This window comes from Vitis riparia, chromosome 17 (genome assembly GCF_004353265.1).
Source record: "Vitis riparia cultivar Riparia Gloire de Montpellier isolate 1030 chromosome 17, EGFV_Vit.rip_1.0, whole genome shotgun sequence".
NCBI classification, from domain to species: Eukaryota; Viridiplantae; Streptophyta; class Magnoliopsida; order Vitales; family Vitaceae; genus Vitis; species Vitis riparia.
Window position 1 is genome coordinate 12,876,510 of NC_048447.1, and position 23,401 is coordinate 12,899,910.

General features: G+C 35.6%; 3 protein-coding genes across 3 annotated transcripts; all 3 read right to left on the minus strand.

The window, feature by feature from the left end:
• Positions 1-3,022: 3,022 nt before the first annotated feature.
• LOC117934401 (myb-related protein 306-like) lies at positions 3,023-4,939 on the minus strand. Its single transcript, XM_034856059.1, has 3 exons — positions 4,699-4,939; positions 4,220-4,349; positions 3,023-3,980 (listed from the first exon to the last, which is right to left on the minus strand). The coding sequence occupies exons 1-3, from the start codon at positions 4,829-4,831 to the stop codon at positions 3,323-3,325; spliced, it is 921 nt and encodes a 306-aa protein (XP_034711950.1). The 5' UTR covers positions 4,832-4,939; the 3' UTR covers positions 3,023-3,322.
• A 5,277-nt stretch (positions 4,940-10,216) lies between these two features.
• Positions 10,217-17,050, minus strand: LOC117904959. Its single transcript, XM_034817790.1, has 5 exons — positions 16,697-17,050; positions 15,345-15,660; positions 13,794-13,953; positions 12,297-13,357; positions 10,217-10,827 (listed from the first exon to the last, which is right to left on the minus strand). Exons 1-4 carry the CDS (start codon positions 16,886-16,888, stop codon positions 12,889-12,891), a joined length of 1,137 nt encoding a protein of 378 aa, XP_034673681.1. The 5' UTR covers positions 16,889-17,050; the 3' UTR covers positions 10,217-10,827; positions 12,297-12,888.
• A 2,440-nt stretch (positions 17,051-19,490) lies between these two features.
• LOC117904348 (pentatricopeptide repeat-containing protein At1g74630) lies at positions 19,491-22,199 on the minus strand. The gene has a single exon (XM_034816925.1). The coding sequence runs from the start codon at positions 22,197-22,199 to the stop codon at positions 20,268-20,270; it is 1,932 nt and encodes a 643-aa protein (XP_034672816.1). The 3' UTR covers positions 19,491-20,267.
• Positions 22,200-23,401: the final 1,202 nt, after the last annotated feature.

Genomic DNA, 23,401 nt, shown 5'->3' on the forward strand with positions numbered 1-23,401 from the left:
GACCTTCTGCACCTAGACAGGCCCCCACCCATTAGCCAACCACGCATATGCAGATATTACATAAATGGTGTCTCAACTCTCAAGCGAAGCTTCCTTTCAGGGAGGGATCATGACTTTTTCTTCCCCTGTGAAAAAGCCAACTATATGGAGGCAGTTTTAAAGCCTTGAAGATGCTTGTGAAGGAAGGAAAGAAGGGTGAACATGCGTTCAATAAATTTTTGTCTGTTTTTGACATTTCAACCTAAAGGGAGGTAAAAAGTACTGTTTTTTTTCCTTACAGTTTGGTGATGGTATTCATGAGGGGCTTATGGTTTGGCTCCTCTGCTGATGCCCTTTACAGTTTGGGTTACATGTGTGATGGGGTGTCAAGCAATTAGTCCAATTTGTAAAAACAGCCAAAAGTCAAACCCTTCACATGTTAGTGCATTTATAGCCCATTTGCATATTCCCAAGGCAATTCCTGACTATAGTTTTTCCTCCATGTTGATAATCAAATTGATTTTCATGAAAAGGACAATAGATCATCCTCAATGACCACTTGAGCATCTTGTGATCTTGAACGCTTTATCAACTGGAATGAGATTTGGAGGAAGCCAGTTGTGGCCTGATTAGGGCCTTGGGGCTCAACCACTTAATTTTTACACACATGAAATGCTATAGGGGCTCCTATGCATGCATGCATATATATATATATATGTCTACTAACTACCATGTAATTAAAGGCGAATTGCAAAAGGCCTTCCCATTGCACTCCTGGCCTTGTGCTATATCTAGTGTCTAGGTTAGCTCTCATAAAGGGTGTGCGAAAAAAGCTGAACTTGGAAGAAGAATGCATGACCCCATGACCCCAATCCATTAAATTTATTCATAGGTATCAGGTAGTCAAGGCCGATGCAGATGTTTAACCTAATTTGCTTTTGCTTGATGATGATGTGAATACTATAATACATGGGTCCCGTTAATTGTATCGATTCAGTAAATAAAGAGGATCAATCATATAAACAAGGGACTTTGAAAGAGGCTTCACAAAATTAAGAGTTATTAGGGAGGAAAATACAGCTTATTGAAACTCAAAATTGTTTATAAGTAATGCATGGCTTTATCGAAATTCAACAATCTTGAATTAAAGATTATGTTAGCTAGCCTTAATTAGCTTAATTCTAACTAATCGAAGACTAGCAAAAATTAGATGTGACTTTTAATTTGGTGCCATCAATAATTTGATGGTAACAAATATCTAGATAGTCCCTTCCAATATAACTGACTTAATTATGTACTAAACTCCATTTGTTGTTCCAATTAATACTCAAACCAATCAAACACAACAATTTTTTAATGCAGTTGTTTACTGTCGAATACTTCACATCTCATATTAAATATTAAAATATTTTACAAAGAACATAATTACTATCTAAAGAAGTTGGGATGGAGACCATAGAAAAATAGGTCATATAAAAAGTTTTTAAAATTTGAAATTTAGAGCCTCGGTATTATCAAATTAGTATCAACCAAAAATTATAATTAATAAAAACAATCTCACTCTCATACTTTATTGTAAAGTGGTATGTTTGTTTTGTGGTATGTCTGTTTTTTTATTGAATAGAAAAAGTTAAAATATATGATTTTTTTTATTTAATTAAAAATAATTTATTGATATCAACTAACATAATTAAACTACACTTATTGATAATTAGTTTATTGTAGTTATATTAATTAATTTTAACATATTATTTTTAGCTGAATAAACAAAATTAAATATTTTAACTTTTTCTATTCAACCAAAAAACCAACATCACCTAAGATCTTATATATTTGCATATTGATTTCATTCATTTGTACCATTATTAAACGACTTTTATCAAACATTTCTAATAGCTTAGATTGTACTTTTGATAGATGCCAAATCGGTACATTAAAATTTTGAACGAAAACGTCATCTAAAAATCTTCTTAAACAGTAGAGGCAAACAAACCCAAAATGTTCATTTAATTATTGTTAAATTATTGTAATGTATTATTAATGGCATAAATTTTAAGAACCAATATGAGTTTAACTTTTTGAATGATATATATTAGTATTAGTGGCTTTAATGTACTCAAGTGTACTGACTAATCTAGATTCTAATCATATCACATTCATCTTCACTTGAATGGCCACTATGGACACGTTACCTCTTTGTTGTGAAATCCTTTTCGATAGTTAATGACATCGATATTTAGTGGCAATAGATTAGTGCTTAAGTTGCTTTCAACATTATTTGAGGGTACCTCTACTTTTTATTTGCCCTCAAAAGATTCTGCCAATATCATTTCCTAACCTCAATTTAATTAGTTGAAGATAACGTATGCGATCCTAGCTTGAAGATTGAGTTACATGTATACTATTTGAAGGGTGTTCACAACTAAATCAACAATTGCGGTATTGTGTCCTGTATATGTTCACATTACTCTACACTCATGCAGGAAATTAACATAAGGTTGCAGAAAGTATTGGTGCCCTTTAATTTTGAAGTACCAGTATGTAACATTCAATATCATATAGTATGTATAACACATGCATGCGATCTGCTCTTTTTAGACTGGTATGAAACAAATCAATATCAATATTTGGCATGGAGGATATCTTATGAACATATCATATGGTATAACAAGAGTATGACTTATAGGACAGCCGAAGCAGGAAAGCAGATCTGGATTTACGTGGCTCTGCCTCCCTTGCCGACAAATTCAATAAGTGAAGAGATGTGGAAGTGAAACCCTATTTCATCACCACAGCTATCCGCCAAGTCGCCAACACATGTCAAAACTGCTTACCTACTGATATGCTCATACATTTAAGCGCATAACAAAATGGGGTGGGTCTAAGCAATGAATAGGAAACAGCAAGTTCAGACGGGAATGGAACTTAGATTTAAATTTTCATACAGATGGCCACACAGGCCAGCTTCATATTTAGCAAGTTTAAATGGCCAGTTATCTCAGGTCCTTTGTCAATACAATTCTTCAGCTTGTTCAGAATTGGGTCAAGTGAAAAACCCTAGATATTTAGTTCTCATTCTTGAGATATATATGCCCCCTAATTAAAGGCACGCAAAGTACAAGGAATTTCAGTTCTGAGAAGATGAAGAGTTCTTATTTTTTATGGAGTACATTACGCAGTATTGATATACTTGTAATTTACACTTCTATGTGCTTTCACTAAGGGTTTGATCTCTTTCTGCTCAGGCTTAGCTTGAAAGATGTTATATCAGGTCAATGCCTAAAGCTCCCTCCCAAAGAGGAAGCACAAAAACAAGGAAAGGACCTTGAGGGTTAAAACATTTCTAGAAGAGCTGAGCAGTCTCCTCTAGTGACATGTCAATTAGGTCTTCTTGTTCTTGAGTAGCAGCACCTTCATCAAAGAGCCATTTCTCTATCATTGTGAGAGGGACTTGAGTCTCCAAATTTGGCTTGCTTTCATCTTGGAAGAGACTGGTTTCGGGTGTGAAATTTGCTGTCTCATCATTAGACAGAGAAAGATCAGAGTTGGAAGAGTTGAAGCTAAACAACGAGTCAAGAGCATCTGGTGTAGTTGCCCCTTCACTGGAGTTTTTGGAGTTCTGAGTAGCTTCAGAATTCGTTCGAGTTGATTTTGGTGAATTTCTCATCCAACCTTCCAGCAATTTGGCTATGTTTTCAGCACTGGATGCATATGTAGATGCTTGGACAGGTCTGGTGTTAGGGTTGTAGCCGTTAGAGCTCTTCAAGTCAGGCAGCGAGCTTGACGTATCTATGGACAAAGCCTCACATAGCGCTTGTTTAGCCATGTGGATGTCTGTTTGAAGCCTTCTCTCCCACTGACCTTTGGAGATTGAAAACCCATCTTGATTATGGTCTACACCTGTGGGAAACTTCTTCAGCTTCTTTTTCAAATGGGTGTTCCAATAATTTTTTATATCATTGTCCGTTCTCTGAGGAAGATAAGAAGCTATGGCAGCCCATCTGCATCCAAATAGAAATAAAATTTACATTACTACATAGAATAAAAGTCAATATCTCACATCCATCCCATAAAAATAAACCCAAGAAAGAAAAACACTTGTAATGCTAAATAAATTATAAAACAATAATTAAATCCCCCTACTGGAATCTGGGAATCCATGATCATAGATCCAACCCAGTTTTGAAAGCCTATGCTTAACCCTAACCGCATCAGCTCTGAAAGAGAGTGGTGGTTTTACCTATTGCCCAAAAGAGCCTGGAGGTGGATTATCATCTTCTCCTCCTGATCAGTAAAGTTACCGCGTTTGATACCCGGGCGGAGATAATTAGTCCATCTAAGCCTGCAACTCTTACTGCATCTAAGCAGACCTGAAAAACCCAGAAAGGCAGAAGGAAAAACTGTGAATAAAACTAAATAATTTAGAGTAAATCTAATACTATATAGCTTCATTTTGAACCACAAAATTAATAAAAATTTGAGGGAAAAATAGAAGAGCGAGAGAGAGAGAGAAGAGGCAAGGTGACTGCTCAGGATCTGCAGCGTATTAAATACACAGCTTTAATGATAAACCAACCAAACCAAACCAGAAAAGCAGAAATAAGAAAACCACCAACCCAGAAGATGAAACCCAAGGGAAAAGTTTTGAAGCTTGTAGATTAAAAGAAGGAAAAGCAAAGAGAAAAATTATTCCAAAAAGAAAAAGGAGAAATATTAAACCTGTGCTAGTAGGAACTGCTCTCCAATTCCCTGGACCATGATCTTGAATGTAAGAGACCAAGATGATGTCCTCTTCAGGAGTCCATGGCCCTTTCTTCACCCCGATCTTGTCACAGCAAGGTGGCCTCCCCATGGCTCTTCGGTCTCTCTCTCTGAGTTGTGGAAGGGTTTCCAGACAAAGGTCTTTTCCTTAGCGTTTCAACTTTGGAAATGTGGAGACAAGCGTCCAAGGCAAAGGCTTCCTTGTCCAGGTGGGCATATATAGGCAAGAGACTCAAGAGCTGGCTACGCTGACCAAAGTGAGGTAAATGGATTCTTTCTTACGAGTCAAAACAGTACAGCATGCATTTACTCTTCCCTTGCAAAAGGTCAACTTCTCCTTTGTGTCACCTCTCTCCACCTCACAAAACCGCGTCGCATTCAATACGGTAATTCCACTTGCTCCTACTCCCCAGAAAAGTAAAAAACGAAAACCCCTGCGTCGCTCTTACTGCTTTAGGTGAATTGATTAGGTATCAGTACGCAATTTTTTCTCTAGGGAGGGCTCCCATTAGAGATTAATCTGTCAAATGGACAAATCAATAACTTTATGGCATCCAAGTATAGTACCATGTAACAGTCTTGATATTTTCGTGAGTAACCCAATTTTAGTAAGGTCAGGAGGACCATGTTTTTTAATAGGGTTCTACTTACTCCTACTCCCAAAAAAAAATTAAAATAAATTATCAAACATGTTTCGAAAGATGAAAAATGGTACAAAAACCGTTTTCTAAAAGCACTTCACAAGCCCTTAGATGTTTTGAAATTCAAGTAGGCCTCCATTCCCGTAATGTGCGCCTGACAGTGATGAGTTTCTATTATGGGCTAAAAGGCTCTTTTAACTTCCGTTGCATGGATACTGCAAAGCTGCCCATGTGGTGGTGATTATTGAACACAGAGGTGCATGCACATTAAAAAAAATGTGTCCGTCCATGATCCATCTAATTCTTCTAATTACGAATTTCAGATCATACCCAATTTCGGAAGCCTTGCAATACATTGATTTGGTAGTTGTGATACGTGCATTCCAAGTGGATCCTTTCCATGGAGGTTATGGCCAAGTTGGGTTTGTCTATACTCACAATCCACTCCTCAGTTGTTTGCCTCACCTATATTAATGTCCACTAGATCAACAACTTAATTACCAATTGATATTCTATGAAAACCATGAAATATAGTGGTATATATATATATATATGCATCAAGCATAGTCATCATCTGGGGGAAAGAGTACATGAAAAGAGCTGTACCGAGTGAAACCACACGGCACTCGTTGTCCATGAAAATATAGTGATTCATCAAAGAGTTATAATGGCTGAAAGGACGGCTTCATTTAGGAATAGATAAGAGGTGATACATGTAGCCAATATGCATATATTTGGATTTAGACACCATGTGACTACTACAGTTAGGAGGGAAGCCTAGAATTAATTATTCAGAATTTGTGTAACTATACCAGTAATTATCAACTTTGTGAATCTCCAATTTGGCCAGTGGCCCTAAGCGTCACAAATTGGGTTTGTGTGCGTTACGGCATTACAACTAGATTCATCAGAAAATCAATGTGAACAGTGGAAATTGAAAACCGATTTCATGGCTAGCTAGTAGCTGCAGAAGAAATATACTATTGCATGTTCCAGAAGAATTATTAGCTTTAGAAAAACAACGGAGTCGGCAGGTACCTTTTGATTCTGAGGTTGTGTGCGCGACGTGGGAAGGGGGTCATGTGGATAGCGTTCAATGTGTGGAAATTTTGAAATTTTGAATAGACAGAGGGAGAGGGAGAGAGAGGATTACTTTGGAGGACTCCCCATATTAGGCTTGGGGTCCATCATTCAATTCAGAAAAGGATGGAATATGAGAGCTTAGCTTAGCCGTGAGGACTGTGGAGCCCCTCATCCGTGGTCTACTTTCATTGCGTTCATATTAGGAAACATGATCATTGGAGTTCAATCCATATATAAAACTTGTAAATCATCCCAACCCATTTTTTTAATTGAGTAATGCCTCTACTTTGTTCCTTCAGGATTCACCCCCTATGATGGGCAACCATAGCCCCACCTCAAAAAAAGAAAAAAATCCACTTTAGTTACCAGAGAATCTTTTAGGGTATGAATGCAAACACCTTGAAAAGTAATCAGTGAGAGTTTGAAAGAGGATTTATAGATGATGGAAAATAAAAACCTAACAAACAAGGGATAGGTACAAAGGACTGATACGTGGTGCATGGTTGAAAACTGCGTCAGAAGATTGTGACCTGCATGGGTAAGAAGGGTTGCAAAACTTATCTACGAGTCTATGACTAATTGACTGTGAGGTGTGCATACACATACGCAGTAGTGGATGATTAATGAGCAGTTAGCGAGACAGAAGACACAGAAAAGATAAGACTCATAGAAGAGAGAAGAGAGAAGAGAGAAGAGAGAAGGGAGAAGACTTGATGTTGGATTCATAAATGTCTAAGCACGCTGTTTTTGACTATTGTCCACTTTCACAGTTTTTGTTTAATTTCTTGGGTGGAAAGAAGCTGATATGGACGCACACATGCTGTCCATACTGTGAATACATCTACCCCTTTCGTCATCTACCCATTGTTCATGCCTCTAATTGTTCCCAATAGAAGACAAAATGAATATGGACGATGGGCGTTTTTTTTTTCTTTCTTGCTTGTGTCTTTTTTGCAAAAAAAATATATACATATATATTTCCAAAGTGGAAAAGTTGTGTTTGTATACCTCATTTTTAGCAACCTTTTGGATACGTTGGCAACTCTTCTTTAACATAAGTTTTTCCTTTTTTGAGAAAAAAATATATAAAAAAATGTGTATCAAAATTTGTCTTAAATTTATTTTTACATTAATTTTAAAATTCAAATTTTCATAAATAAGAAGAGAATCACAATCGAGTAAAAATGCATGTGAAAAGTATGGATTCATAGTCTTCTTGTTCAAAACATACTTTATTTGTTTTAATTTGTTTTTAAAATATTTATTTGAAAATGATAGTACAAATTTAGCTATTAAAAATAAAATATTACAAATAAAAGTTATTTTTTTAATAAAAAAAATGTTGAAAAGGTTCTAACTTTTCAAAGATTTTTGTTTTAAAACTTGTTAAAAAATCATTTTTAAAAACTATTTTTTAGAACTATTTTCTAAAAACCTTCTAAATAAACACTTTAATTCTCTATAAATTACTACAATTATAACAGCAATTTTTTTACAATACATTATTTTTTGGATATAATTATCTTTTTCTTTATAATGGCTTAAGATATAACATGTAAGATTGCACTTATCAAAATTTATTGATGTTGGTTTTTATTTTAGTTTCTAATATGTGTATTATACAATGTTTTTCAAAATAAATTCACGTTTTACACAAAACATATTGCATGCGTTAAACTTAATCCTTGTACTTAACTTCGAAAATAAAATAAGTATAATGAGGTTTCAACTTATGACTTTTCGACCATAAGAATCTGATCATATCTTAAAATTAACGATTCAACATAAAATCTTAAATGTTAAGTGATATCAACAATGTCAAGCTTGTATAAAATTTCCTACAATATTAAAAGAAAAAAAAAGAAAAAATTATGCATGCGTTTCCAAACCGTGGGGCACATGGCATCTTTGAAGCATACGATAAAACGTTTAAGATACACAGTGTGAAGTCAGCAGAACTCAAAGACTGAACATTGATTTGTCGATTGTGTGTGATTCACATGAGATAAGAAGTAGAATTAGAAGGCCCTGAATCCTTCACTATTTTCTTAATCAAATTCTGGCTGCGGACTTGACTGCAACAAACGCATACAACAGTGATAGAAAGCAGAGGTAGAGATGGGAATGGATGCTGACTTTAGTGGCTTCGCCATCAGCATTAGTCACGCCAGCTACTTGGTGCCGGTATTGGCGCTGGTGGCCAAACAAAATGGTGCAGTTGTTTTGAAGAGTATTTAAGGAGGTGAAAGCCTGATATGGTTGCGAGGTACAGGTGGTGATGCCAATTGGATAATCACGTCAACTTACATTAATAATTAACCGAAAGATAAAAATATATTTATGGTCGAAAAGATTAATGAATCAACAAATGAAAGCAATGACTGTGTATATATATATATACAACTTTCATCTTCGACAAGACCCAACAATATTAGTTAATTTTATCAACTACCTCAGTGTTGTGTTCTTTTATCTCTTGTACATCAAATAGTGATACATGTCTCCAAATGTTGTTCAATGGATTTGATTTTTGGGATCTATCTTTCAATGATTCAACAACGGTTATCAACCTTTTTGTCGAACATAATATGTATTTTAAGTTTTTAGAAAAATTAGTTATTCAATACTAACAAATAAATTAAGAATCGTTTCTGATAGCATTTTTAAAAAACATTTTTAACTTAAAAAATGTTTTTGAAGACAACACTTCAATTTAAAACAACAACTACCCCCAACGTTCTTTTATCTCTTGTCCATCAAATAGTGATACATGTCTCCAAATGTTGTTCAAGTATTAATGGATTTGATTTTTGGGATCCATCTTTCAATGATTCAACAACGGTTATCAACCTTTTTGTCGAACATAATATGTATTTTAAGCTTTTAGAAAAATTAGTTATTCAATACTAACAAATAAATTAAGAATCGTTTCTGATAGCATTTTTAAAAAACATTTTTAACTTAAAAAATGTTTTTGAAGACAACACTTCAATTTAAAACAACAACTACCCCCAGCGTTCTTTTATCTCTTGTCCATCAAATAGTGATACATGCCTCCAAATGTTGTTCAAGTATTAATGGATTTGATTTTTGGGATCCATCTTCCAATGATTCAATAATGATTACTAACCTTTTTGTCGAACATAATATGTATTTTAAGCTTTTAGGAAAATTGGTTGTTTAACACTAACAAATAGATTAAGAATCGTTTTTGATAGCATTTTTTAAAAATATTTTTAACTTAAAAAATGCTTTTGAAGACAACACTTCAATTTAAAACAACAACTACCCCCAGTGCTCTTTTATCTCTTGTCCATCAAATAGTGATACATGTCTCCAAATATTGTTCAAGTATTAATGAATTTGATTTTTGGGATCCCTCTTTCAATGATTCAATAACGGTTACCAACCTTTTTGTCGAACATAACATGTACGTATCTTAAGCTTTTATGAAAATTGGTTGTTCAATACTAACAAATAGATTAAGAATCATTTTTGATAATATTTTTAAAAAACATTTTTAACTTAAAAAATATTTTTAAAGACAACACTTCAATTTAGAACAACATTTTGAAATGCACTCTAAGCTTGCTTCAAATACTACCATTTTATCTTAAGAGAAGTAAGGACTTCTCGTCAATCCTCTTACCACCTACTTCTCAAGTCCCGTTCGACTGGTTTGTGACATTAAATTCATAAAGTAACCATCCAATCATCCATCTCGATGAGTCATCGCTCAAACCACTTCGATGTCTGGAAATCACCTTCAATTATAAAAGAAGAAAAAACAAGCAAAAGCTTACAATGAATGACATTAAAGAATCCCTCCATTTGTCAAACAACTAGGAGCCCACATGTACTTTAGGGCCCACACCCCCGATCCGGCCCAGAGCAAGGGGTACCGTACAAATGTATGGCAAGCAACAAGCCCACATGGCAAAATATTTCAAGAGTACACAACCTACAATGGTTGGGCTTCGAGAAGCCCCAAATGGATGACGGGATATTTTAAAAACAGTAGAAATCCAGGGGAGAGGGCCCACCACTCAAGTGAGTAGTCTGCGTCGATGGCCAGGTGTCAAGATCGTGAGGCTCGAGGGCTGTGGTGGAGTTTGTCGGTATTGACACCTGTCATCACAGTGATTAATTGGGCGGAAGAGACCACGTATAAATCACGTGAAGAACGGACACGTGGGCGGTAGAGGTGAGGACGAGCTCCGACACAAGATTGAATGCGGTGTGATTGTAGGGGTGAAGTGTGTTGACCCCAATCAGCTGCTTTGCATCCTTTAAAAGTCAAACCCTCTGCCATCCCTTCCCTTGGCCTCTTTCCCTTTGGCTTCTAATAAGGTTCCACATCGCTCTTGTTCCATAAATACACAAACATTAAAAAAAAATAAAAATTAAATCATTTGTGGATAAGATGGTCCACTACATTCAACCGTGCTACACGTGGCTCATTTCGTTTTTCATCATCAAATTAAAAATAACAAAAACAATTCAATAAATGAAGACAAAGCCCTAATTATATCAAAATTGCAAAAGACAGAAGAATGAGACTATGATGATAAAAGCTTTTAAAATAGGTGCTTCTCTGGAAGCCATTTTGAGGTGGAGAGCGGTGCCTCTTGGTGTGCTTTTGTTGACCACATCTTATATAACATTAGTTCATTTGCTCCAGAGGTCACTAAAAACAACTCAACCAGAAAAGGGAAATGTCAATTGCGACATAAATGTGGAAGAATTTTTATGTTGGTAGTGATAATTCATTGGGTTGCGGATAGCCCTAACTTCCAGTTCCCCTGCTGTTGTGTCCGGATCAGGGGCGGTGATATGTGGGCAATGCTATCCACTTATTTTGTTTTTGTGATTGGCGGGTGGGAATTATAATCTGGGATGTCTATCACCTTCAAAATTAATGACACACTTTAATCTTAATTCCCCTGTTTGTAACAAATTCTCACTTCCACTTCCACATGATTGGGAAAACGTTTCCCCCCCTTTTTTCTTTTACTTCTATTTATTTGAAACCTGATATTTGAAAATTTTGAAGCTTGTTACTGAATCCAAGTTGTCTCAAATATCAACAGGGCCTAGCCTTAATGCCCAATTTTTGGTTCTGTGGCTCTGTTCTCCGTTCCACTATCCCCTCTCCAGTCACATACATGGACCCAGCAAGTTTCTTCCACACTTTTACCCTTTTTTATTTATTTTTTATTTTATTGATTTTCATCCATGATCCATCTCCTTTCTACATTTCTCCTAGTCCCAGCAATCCCACCTTTGGACAAGTTTTTTTTCCTCATAAATCCACATATTAACCACCCTGTTTGTGAGATTCCGATGTATTTTATAGCAAATATAACACACGTTACAGTGGCCAAACTTCATGAAATGGGTGTCTCCTCATATGTTCTTTGAAAGCATCCAACAGTCCAGGCCTCTGCTTCCGATCATCTTCACCCCATCCCTATACCCCATTCTAGTTTCACCACATATCACATTGTCCGCAGACAACATAATCTACATAGCTCATAGTTTTAAAAGGACTTTGCATCGAAGGCGCAAAAGCCTCATACAGCTTTTAGGTGTAAGGAGCAACACAAGGCGCACCCCTGAGTGAAGTGATGAAAAGTGATCTTGGATGTATATCGATTTTATAAAATATGATTCAAAATCTAATCCAATTAATAAAAAAAACTTAAGATTCCAAATATTTAAAAGAAACATTCAATAAAAAAAGTAATGAAATTATATAAATTTCAATATATAATTAGAAATTTCAAGAATCACAAACTATTGAAAAAGGAAAGTAAAGTTTACGAGACGCACCTCTTCAATAAGATGCGTGTTTTGGCAGTTGAGGCGCTGTAACTATGGTTGTGCCTTGAGCCTAAAGCGCGCCTTTTAAAACTATGACATAGCTTCTTCTTGAATAGGCTCAATGAATTCATTCTTTGAACAATTCAAAAGAATAGAGCTCTCAATGCCCACCAACCTGACTCTGAATTTCAACCTATTGTGATTAGAAATTCACTCCAACTCTTAACTCTTCTCACACTAATAATCGATGGGTTTACAATTTCAACTAGCTCCCTAGAAATATGTCAGATCTTACAGCTAATAAAATTGAATATTGAGGTCTTCATGGCGGCTCTTCCCTTTAACTCTGATGGTTTGTTGACCTCAGTGAAAACTCAAGCATGGAAACTCTTTCTATAAAGAGGTATAATTCTTGTTACATTTCCAGTGTAACTATACTCATACATATATTCTTGTATATACCTCTGTCAAGAGCGGAATAAGTTTGCAATCTCATGGAACCTAAAGTCAAAAGTTAAACTGGAAGTCTATGACTGACAACCTCATAAGGGTAAGAACAATTACCACTGCCTCTTGACATTAACTTCCATTAAAACTGTTCTTACGCTTCGCATTCAAAATTCTCTTGCAAGAACCTGTAAAGCTCCTCTGCAACAACGGCAGGATACTCTTCTTGAGGGAGAAGAGCTCCTGGCAGCTCAACAAACTTGCTCACCCCTTTTGCTACCCTGAGAGCTTCCATCTCTGCTTTTGACCTCTTGGGAGAGCCCTTAGTTGACACAACCAGAACTGGTATCTGTCCCTCCAACGCTGCAAACAGTTCAAGAAACTCCTCTCGAGAATTAACAGGGTCAAGAAGACCAGTTAAGAAAGCAGCAGGCACATAGCGAGCCCCTTTCCTTTTGGTCAGTGCATATCTACTCTCAACAATGCTTGGAGTGACATTATTAGGATCTGCATAAACATGGGATTTGTACTGGGACTGAATTGCCTTTTCATTACTGACAAGCATGTTGTACATCATCCAGCCCACAGCAGGGGCCCTTAAGGTGCCCCTAAGTAACCCATACCTGGTAGATTTATAAGAACCGGCAACAGGATTAGGTTGATCAGATTCATTAAACAGCACAAGCATAATTCATTTGGAAGCTAGTACTTTTTATTCATAGTTTATGAAAGATCTAAATCAACAGCATCAGTAGGTATGAGAAAATGCAGGAAAGGAACCATAGAGATCTCAAAAATCAAATGTATGGAATTAGAAAACCTAATAATTTTGTACCATGTTGTTTTAAAAACCAGAGGACATCAAAGATGACAATCTCATCTGATCATGTCATGGCCAAATGAAATAAAGACAGACAGCCAACATAAAATGAGTTTTCCCACATGATGAATAGTCATCTCTCTTTGTTCTATGATCCTAGAAAGGAAGCACAAAATAGTACTTCAAGGCCAGTTACCCAGTATTACAGCCTCAAAATCAGATATTGAATCTCAAATTACCTTGTTTCCATATCAGAATCTCGACCAAACACAATAGGTAGAGGACCTGCCCAGGTAGGTGCAACAGCAGCAATGGCAGCTGGCTTCACCAAACCCTTTTTTGCAGCTCGAATTGTTATTGTGGCTGCATGCCCTCCTCCAAAGACCACTAAGTCATTTTCTGATTTAAATGCAGAAGATGATTAGCTAGAGACATTGCTAAGAAATTACCTGAGAATACTAATAGTATGAATAAAGTAAAATCTTGAAGAAGATTTCACATGTACAATATGTTGATAAGGCACTAAAAAAATACAAATTATAAGAAAAATATAAAGTAAACAAGAGGATAGTTGCTATTGGAGAGATATGACAAGGAACATTAATCATTATATAACCAACCAGAGCATGAATCATTATATAAATATGGATAAACTGAAATGATGTGCATCCCAAACATCCATCTCTTTCATCACAGGTGAGTGAAAGACTGTACAGTGGAACCTTAACCTAACTTCAGGACATCAAAGCTAAAAAAGAAATGCTGCCTAACCTCAAAGACCTTTATCCACTGTTAAATAGTCAACAGAGGCATTTCCATCCCAGAAATGAAAACAAAAGAGAACCAAAGGAGTTGCCAGATTTCTCACCCACTTAATCAACACCACAGTCCAAGGGGTCCTGCAGAAATGGGCATTTCCATCCCAGAAATGAAAACAAAAGAGAACCAAAGGAGTTGCCAGATTTCTCACCCACTTAATCAACACCACAGTCCAAGGGGTCCGGCAGAAATGGGCATTTCCATCCCAGAAATGAAAACAAAAGAGAACCTAAGAAGTTGCCAGATTTCTCACCCACTTAATCAACACCACAGTCCAAGGGTCCTGCAGAAATGGGTCAAAGACAAACTACCCAAAATCTTCTTCACTTCCAGAAGAAGAAGAAGAAGAAGAAGAAGAAGACCAAGAAGGGCAAAACTACTAGAATTTGGAATTTGTACTTTGAACAGAATACTATCAGAAGCTAGACTTCCACAAAACGACAAGAAGCTAATGATTGATGTGGGACAGAATTCTGTTTTAAAGGAACTCCTACATAGGACCCTGCAACTCCAGAGATAGAAATACCAGTAATAAGCATATTCAGAAACTGAAGCAAACAGACGATGTATGAATTAATTCATCTGAAAAGCAACGTCAATGAAACTGAACCCTGACTTACACTAACATTGATCTATTGATATAAAGTTCATCAACTAGTGATTCATCATCAAAGGGAAAATTGGAAACAAGAGAATGCACTCAAACAAGTGGTTATACATTAATTTTATATAACTAGCATACTGATAGCAATGGAAAAAGAGGAGAGTTAGGACAGAACAAGATCAGTTTAAGAGAAATGTCAGAAAACTCTAACCACAAGCAGAATGAATAAATGCAGAGGAAAATTTTCAGAAACTCATGGTAATTTAAGGATTAAATAATCAACATAAATAGCTGTTAAAACATTAAACAAGGCATCACATAAAACAATGATTAACAAATATTGACATAAAATAGTTGGATTACTCACTTGTTTGGCTAATAGGGCAATCTGGTGCACTCATGAAATCAACAAGGAATTTCTCTAATACATCTGCATTGTAATCTATCTTTGGCCTATCAGAGTAACCCAGTCCAGGCCAATCGATGATAGTTGCTCTCCAGTTGACTTTGCCAACTCGTTGAACAATATCTCTAGCCACTAATCTCCATTCTTCTACAGTACTAACATCAGAGATTGTTGGTATCATAAGGATGTCCTTAGGAGGCTCAGAGCTCTCCTTTTCATATTCTTCATAATATATATTGATAGAATTATCCTCGAATTTCCATTTCCAGTTATTAGTCTGAAACAGCATAAAATTGGTAAGACAAACAAATAATAATGAATTTTGGTCACTGATACCACAAATTGCACCACCCCAAAAAAATAAAAAATAAAGAAAGATATTGCAGATTACAGCTCAAGAATAACTGAATGACAGAATGATATGATCTTAACTAAGGCTTTGTTTGGTGTTCTTGAGACATATCTTCTGGAAACTCCCAATTGCAGTTGCTATTGCAAAACACCTGCGATATTTTTTATCAGAGAACACCCCTAATAGGCTGGTGACAATTCTACATTACTCAAAAAAGATGGAGAGCATCTTCTTTTTTTTCCTTTTTAAAAAGTTTTTTTAAAACACCCTTTTCAAACACATGGGCTATGTGTGCCAGCTTAATTAAGCTTCAATATCTAGCTTACTAATATTACATTCTAAATCATGAGAAGCCTTATCTATCAGCATAAAAAATATTTTTTTTTTTGCCCAATTTCATTTTCCACCAAAAACAAACCAAAAGAAAAGCATAAGTTCCATCTGGTTTTGCCGAATCCAAACAGATAATATCACTCTACAGCCATTATCACTTATGGCGATATGCACACCTTTTTCAGGATCCAGTAGATTATCATGGCAGAATAAGAAGCCATTTGCAAAACTCGAGAAAATGAAATAGTTCTATTTTACTCGCACAGCATATTGGATGAGCTTTTTCTGCTTATGGAGACAATTTGAAATAAGCCAATCTGCTAGCAAAGACAAAGGAGTATATATAGGAATTCACCTTCTAAACAATTATAGCTCCCAACCCAAAAATAAAACTGGTTATTACATTATCCCGTAAGCAAAGTCATAGAATTTCATTTCCGACGGTTTCCAATTGAATATGTACAAACTTTCAATCAATTAATCAAAGCTTAAAATACAATAAAACAAGATAGATATTCGAATTTCCTAAATTAGAAGACGAATTGACAAAAAAATGTTACTAACAAGACGCTAAATCAGTGAATGAAACTCAGTGTAGGTGAAAGACAATGAATTGGAGTACGCTAACCTTGGATGGGGCTGCTGACTTATCAATGACAGAGACGTTGGAGTAATCCAGAGAAGTTGAAGCCTTAATTGTAAGGGATCTCGGAAATTGAGCAGCTGTGAAAACGGAAGGCCGACAGGTTTTGCGGGAGAGGAGGAGGGATGAAGAAGGAGAAAAATGGAGAATTGCAGAGGAAGCCATCAACGAGGGCATGAGATTGGGGCTATGGTTTTAGGAAAATGAAAGAAGACGCTTCAACCGGAGAATATAGCCGTGGGGTTGTGATAAAACTGATATTTCTGGTCGTTGACTATAACCAAACATTTGGTGGGGAAAAATCATTTCCCATCCTCATTAAAGAAGGTTGGAATATTCAACTCTCCAACCTCTTTTTTCAAAAGTTAGATTTGAGGCTTTTAATATTTTCTTGGATTTTATAATTTAGAGAGATATTTTCACGATGGGGAAGTGAACTACAATAGTATGACTTTCTGTACAGGTGAAGAGTCGCTTTAAGCTCAACCAAAAGTTTGAGACTTTTCACTTTTCAGCCTTATGTGTAAGACTTTTCTACTTCTGCATCCTTAACTTTTTGCCAAGAATTGGAAAGAGGCAGTGGATTTGGAATTTGGTGATCATGAAATTGAATTGACGGGTAGATTTAATTCAAATCTTGTGATCTGTAATATGACAGTCGATTGGCCCTTAGAAGAGACATGGCAATGGGCCAATGACATTCAAACAGAGCTTTTCCACTCCTTTACCACTTGGGTCCACCAACAATATAGAAGAAATTCACCTTTTTTTTTTTTTTTTTTGGGGTAGGGAGCTAGAAGTTACTGTTAAGATGTTACTATCATTTTTTAACTCTAAATCTATTTATTTATATTTTAATTTTATTTATTAATACATTGATCTTATTTATTTGCATACTCACTCGATGACTGATGTGGGGGACTTCCCTTTATGTGTCCTTCCCAAAATCAAAAACAGTTGGTCGTTCAAAGAAGCAGATGATCCGTCTGGATCCATCCGTCTAACATAAGATGAAAAAAATTTCCTTCTTTCTGAGATTCAAGACGGAATGGATAGACTATATCAATTAAGATCTCCAAACAGATTAACCAACACAGTCAAAGACTCTAGGCATTGAGCAAACGGATAATTATATCCAGTGCTTGAGTAACGGCCTAGATGACATTTACACCTAAAAGTCAATGTCGACTAATTGCTACACGCAATTTGCGACATTGACAAATATAAATACATAGTCAATTACATGGTTTGAGACTCTTGCTCGATAGCCAGTTAATGACACCATTCAGTGGATTTTGTTTGGTATGATTGCTTAATCCGCGTAGAAATGATGGCGTTGACCCTCTTGCTAAGACTTGATTTCCGCCTTGATGACAACCACCATCATAGAAAAGGCATGAAGGCATCATCAACGCTATGACAATGGTGTCATCCGCTTTATAAAAGCCTCATGAAAAGCATGAAAAAGGTATGCATGTACATAGTCATTCGAAAGAATTAGACTCGTCCTATTTCTTTTTTTACTTAAGCTTCGAAAAGGCGTGTCCGGATCACCTGTCCAAACATCTTTTTGTGTGGGGAAAAAACTCGTTTGACTCTAGAGAAGCTAAACGGACTTTGTCTGGTTGACACTACACCAACAACTAATATTTTATCACACATGTCCAACAATTTAGATTTGAAATTTTATAAGTACCATTATAATATCTTAGCATTTTCTTTACCATTTTAGAGTAAGGATTATGCCATTTGGAGCCAAAATGATCCTCATGACCAAAATATTATTCTATGTAGGTTAATTCCCAAACTTTATTATTAATTAGCCCTCTTGATGCCACTTAGGAGTCATGTAATTATTTTTAAAGACCTATGATTTTGTATTAAAGTTGCATTATGAAAATATGAATTTTCATCTTTGTACAAGTCGCATGTAAAATATGTAACTTAAATTCTAATTTTGTACTGAAACCCTATTTTTAAAATTAATAGATGGTTTTCGAAATGTAGTTTCTACTTAAGTTTTAAAAAAAATAAATATAACTCTTAAACGGTATCAAGAGAACTAATTTGTTTAGGTAGGATAACATTTTCATCATTTTATCATTGGGATTCTCTTGTTAGACTTTTCTTCCTCTTAGAATACAGGTAGTAATGATTAAAAAAAGTATTGGAAAGACCAGAAACACTTCTTAAATTCACTCAAAAGCATAGTTAGAATGCATTTAATAGTGATTTTAGAAAGTGTTTCTAACCTCTGTAACATTTAGAAATTTTTATCCTTCAAGTATTAAAAATGCGAAAAACACTTTCTATAATAATTGTCAAACGCACTATTAATTTCTTCAAGGCATCAAGTGTCTTGTCATTCTCCAAATGCAAAGCCTGTCTGCCTGGGAAGCACCTAAACCACGAAGGATATCACAACAAACGCTTGCAGACAAATGAATCTAGAGACCGCAGACCAAAACATACTCACCTTCTACCAAAACAAAGGGCGTGAAATGTCTTTTACTTTCTGTTTTCAGTTCTTCAAAGTTGAATCCTCTTGAAGCCATGGATTCCTTTCCAAATACATGCTTAAAATGCTTAGAAGTACATGCTCCAATCACATTGAGGCAAGGAAGGGTGCTTGTTTTCTTTTTATGCTGTCCAATTATCATGCCAAAGAAATAATGTTTTTAAGTCATTGAAAACCGATCAACTCCAGACTTTGAAGAAAATCCCTGCACAAGTTACCGTACTATTTCAAAAGAATAAGAGAGCATGTTCAGGAGAATCATTTAAATAACCCAGAACCATCCTTCCATCTAATACATTCAGTCAAGTACAAGATGTGCTGTTCAAGGTTTTCTTGACTATCCAAATTGCAGGGGTCATAAATATAATCCCATATATCTTTTGGCCCTGCCAATTACAAGATAGACATACATTTTCCTTACCATGCAGTACAAATTAATCTAGATGGCTGAAAAATGAGTGATAATGGCAATTATAACTTCATAGAGGTTTTAGGCCTTTTGGCTCAAGATTTTTAGAAGATAGATTCACATCTTCCTTACCCATGGTGTAGACATTCATACAGAAGGTTGGGTAAAAACAGCCCAAAACTCTACAGCTGTTCATCATGTTGCCACTGTTCTAGCCTCCTTTTTCTTCTGCATCATCGATTCAGTTGCCATTCACATGTGAGAGCTTTTACCATTTTTGGATAAGTTGTTAATCACCATTTTCTAGTAGTTTTCACATGAAAAAAAAGGCCATCTTTACAGGATTGGAGCCATCTTCTATTTCTCACCCCAAACCACAATATGTTAATCTCAGAAATTAAATTCCTCACAGTATGATAATCCAAGAAAACCATTGAAGTCTTCTTGATTTTCCCAATCACCATGAACATATTAGCTTTTCTCTTTGGCAAAATTGCTTCAAATGTTTTTTTAATGATTTGATTAATTGCAACAGTTCTCAAGATCTTCTCCTATTCTGAAAAACTGATTCAGTTGCTTTACTCAGCACAAGAGAACTCTACCACTCTAATAACTTCATCAATCACCACTCACCAGTAATCTTTGCAGGAGCAAGACCCAGTTTTAAAGGAGTGAAACCGACTTCTATCCCTCACCACAATCTCCAATCCATACACCTTAGATATCAGTTTCATCACAGTATGACAGTCCCTGCAAACCCTCAAGTTCTTCACTATTCTTATGATACTTCCCTTGCACAATCTTGCTATCCCAAAAGCAACAGCAAGCTTCTCACTGTGCCTAGAAACTGAATCTTCTTTTTCTTCTTCTTCTATGTCATGTAAAACACTCCCAACCTCTGGAATGTAACACCCTTCAACCCTAAGCTTCAACATTATTTCTTTTAGCTTCTCATAAGCCTCTTCTGTAATACTATTCTGTACTTCACCTGCCACAAAACTATACATGATTTTGTCAACTTCAATCATGCTCCAACCAGGGGTTTTATTCATCCTCTGATCAGTCATTGATCTTCTCACAGCAGCAACATCCTTCCATTTCCCTGCAATTGCATATATATTTGACAACAGAACATGGTCACCAGAGTTATTGGGATCAAGCTCAGAAAGCCTTTCCTTTACACGCTCTGCCAATTTAACATTTCCGTGAATGCTGCAAGCCCCAAGAAGTGTCCTCCAAATAATGGCAGTTGGCAAAACAGGCATATGGATTATGAATTCATAAGCCTTATCTAGCTGACCAGCACGACCATACAGATCAACCATACAACCATAATGCTCAATGGCTGGTTCTATATTATATATGTCCTTCATTTTATAAAAATACTCATACCCTTTTTCAATCAATCCAGCATGACTACAAGCATATAGAATGGAAATGAAGGCAATCCCGTCAGGCCTTATCCCTGATTCCTCCATCTCATGGAAAAGTTGTATTGCTTCTTCACCGTACCCATGCATAGCAAGCCCTGCTATCATTGAAGTCCATGAAACAATACTTCTTTTCTCTGGCATTCTCTCAAAAACCAATCGAGCCATGCCCACATTTCCGCATTTAGAATATGTATCCAAGAGTGCATTATTCACAGAAACCATCCAAAGAAAACCAGATTTCTCTATAAACCCATGTAGGATCTTCCCAAACTCGATTGCGCCAGCATCTGCACATGCAGAAAGGACCCCTGTCAAGCTCACCTCATTGGGTCGCATTCCCACCTGCTGCAACTCCCTGAAAAAACCAAAAGCCTCATAAAAAAAACCATTATGAGCAAACCCAACAATCATAGTACTCCACGAGACATCATCCTTCACGGGCATCTCCAAGAACAATTTCCTCGCAAGCTCAAGCTCACCAGCTTTGGTGTACCCAGCAAGCATGACATTCCACGAGGTCAAGTTCCTAAAAGGCATTCTATTAAACATCATATCTGCACCCTTCACATCTCCGCACCTAAAACACGCAGTAACCACCGCATTCCAAGCAACAACATTTGGTTCAAACATTTCCTCAAACACCTTCTTCGCAAAAGCGACAAATCCGCATTCCGCGTACATACTTACAAGAGTGGTCCCAACAAAGAGATGGGTATCGAGTCCATGCACAATAGCTTGACAATGCAACTGAATCCCAGATTCCAGAGACCGATAACTCGCAGCCGCTTTGAGAAGGAAAGCAAACGAGAAACTATCAAGCGGCGCTGTCAATCGGCGACGCATTTCAACGAATGTAATGAGGGAGTTTTGTGGAGTATCAGACTCAGCGAGACCTCGGATGAGGGTATTGTGCATGAAAACATCTGGATTGGGAAAATGAAGGAAAAGGCGGCGAGCATAGTCGAGCGCATCCGGGACGGAGACGGCGGAATGGAGGAGGAGTTTTCCAGCGATGATGGGATCGGTGTCGAGGCCGGTCTTGCATACATAGGCGTGGACTTGCTTGAGGTTCTTGAGGCTCCTACAGTTTGTCAACAAAGAACTGCAGAGATGTTGGGTATGGTTCATTATCAGGAGCCAATCCAGCCTTCAAAGCTCCCTCCATTTTTTGAACTTCATATTTGGAAGTAGCCGTTCTTAAAGAAAGTAATTATTAAAATAAATAGAATCTTAGCTTTAAGGTTTATTTGGTAATTGTATAGAAATTAGAATATAAAATATATTTTTTTTAAAATTTTAAATGAGAAAGTCTTTTCATGTCTTTGAAAATCCTTTTAGTCACGCTTTATTTCCCAATCAGATATAATAACTTTCTTTTCCCATGTATCATGCTTATAAAAGGGATGTGATTGAGATGTATTCAATTTTCAGTTAGGTGTGTTTTTAACATTAATACTATATTCTTTGGAATATAGTATTAATGTTAAAAGTTGTTTTTATTTGTTATTAAAAATAAAACAAAAACATAGAGGAATTTTAAAAAATAAAACTGAACATGATATATTTTTATTTTTTCTTCATATAGAAAATTTTTAAATATAATAATCATTTAAATTACATGAATTTTTATGAATTTATTTTAACTTAATAAAAAAAATTCATTAATAAACCGAATCAATTAGTACTAGAAAAATAATGAAACTCAATAGCATTAGAAATTTATAGATCAAAATTCATTTTGAATACCTTGACTATATTATTCTTTGCATATGATCATATTTTTTTCATTAGGCAAATAAAATCCAAGTTAAGTGTGTTGGATTCAATAACGAGTTTAATAATTTTTAAAAATAATTTAAAGCTCAAATAATAATCCAATTAATACAAAAAAAAAAAATGTATGGACAAAAATTGACTTAAAATGACTTGTTTTTCTTATGCATAAAATTATATTTTTGTGATTTTTTTTTTCATTAGACAAATAAAATTCAAGTTAGACTCATTAACACTCCAATAATGCTTAAAAATAATTTAAAAGTTAAATAGTGAACCTATTATGAATAAAAATTGGTTTATAATGATTTTATTATTTTTCTCGGCATATAATTATATTTTTATTAATTTCATCATGGAAGAAATGAGCTTCAAATCAAGTCAACATTTGTATTGAATTTATTCATGGGTTTACAATTTTTTTAAACACAAGTTAAAACTTTTAAAATAGGTTTAATCGCTATAAAAACAATAAACGAAAATTGATATCTTATGAGCTATGAATTTACTGTTTCTATACAACTATATTTTTTGAATTTTCTCACTAGGTAAATATA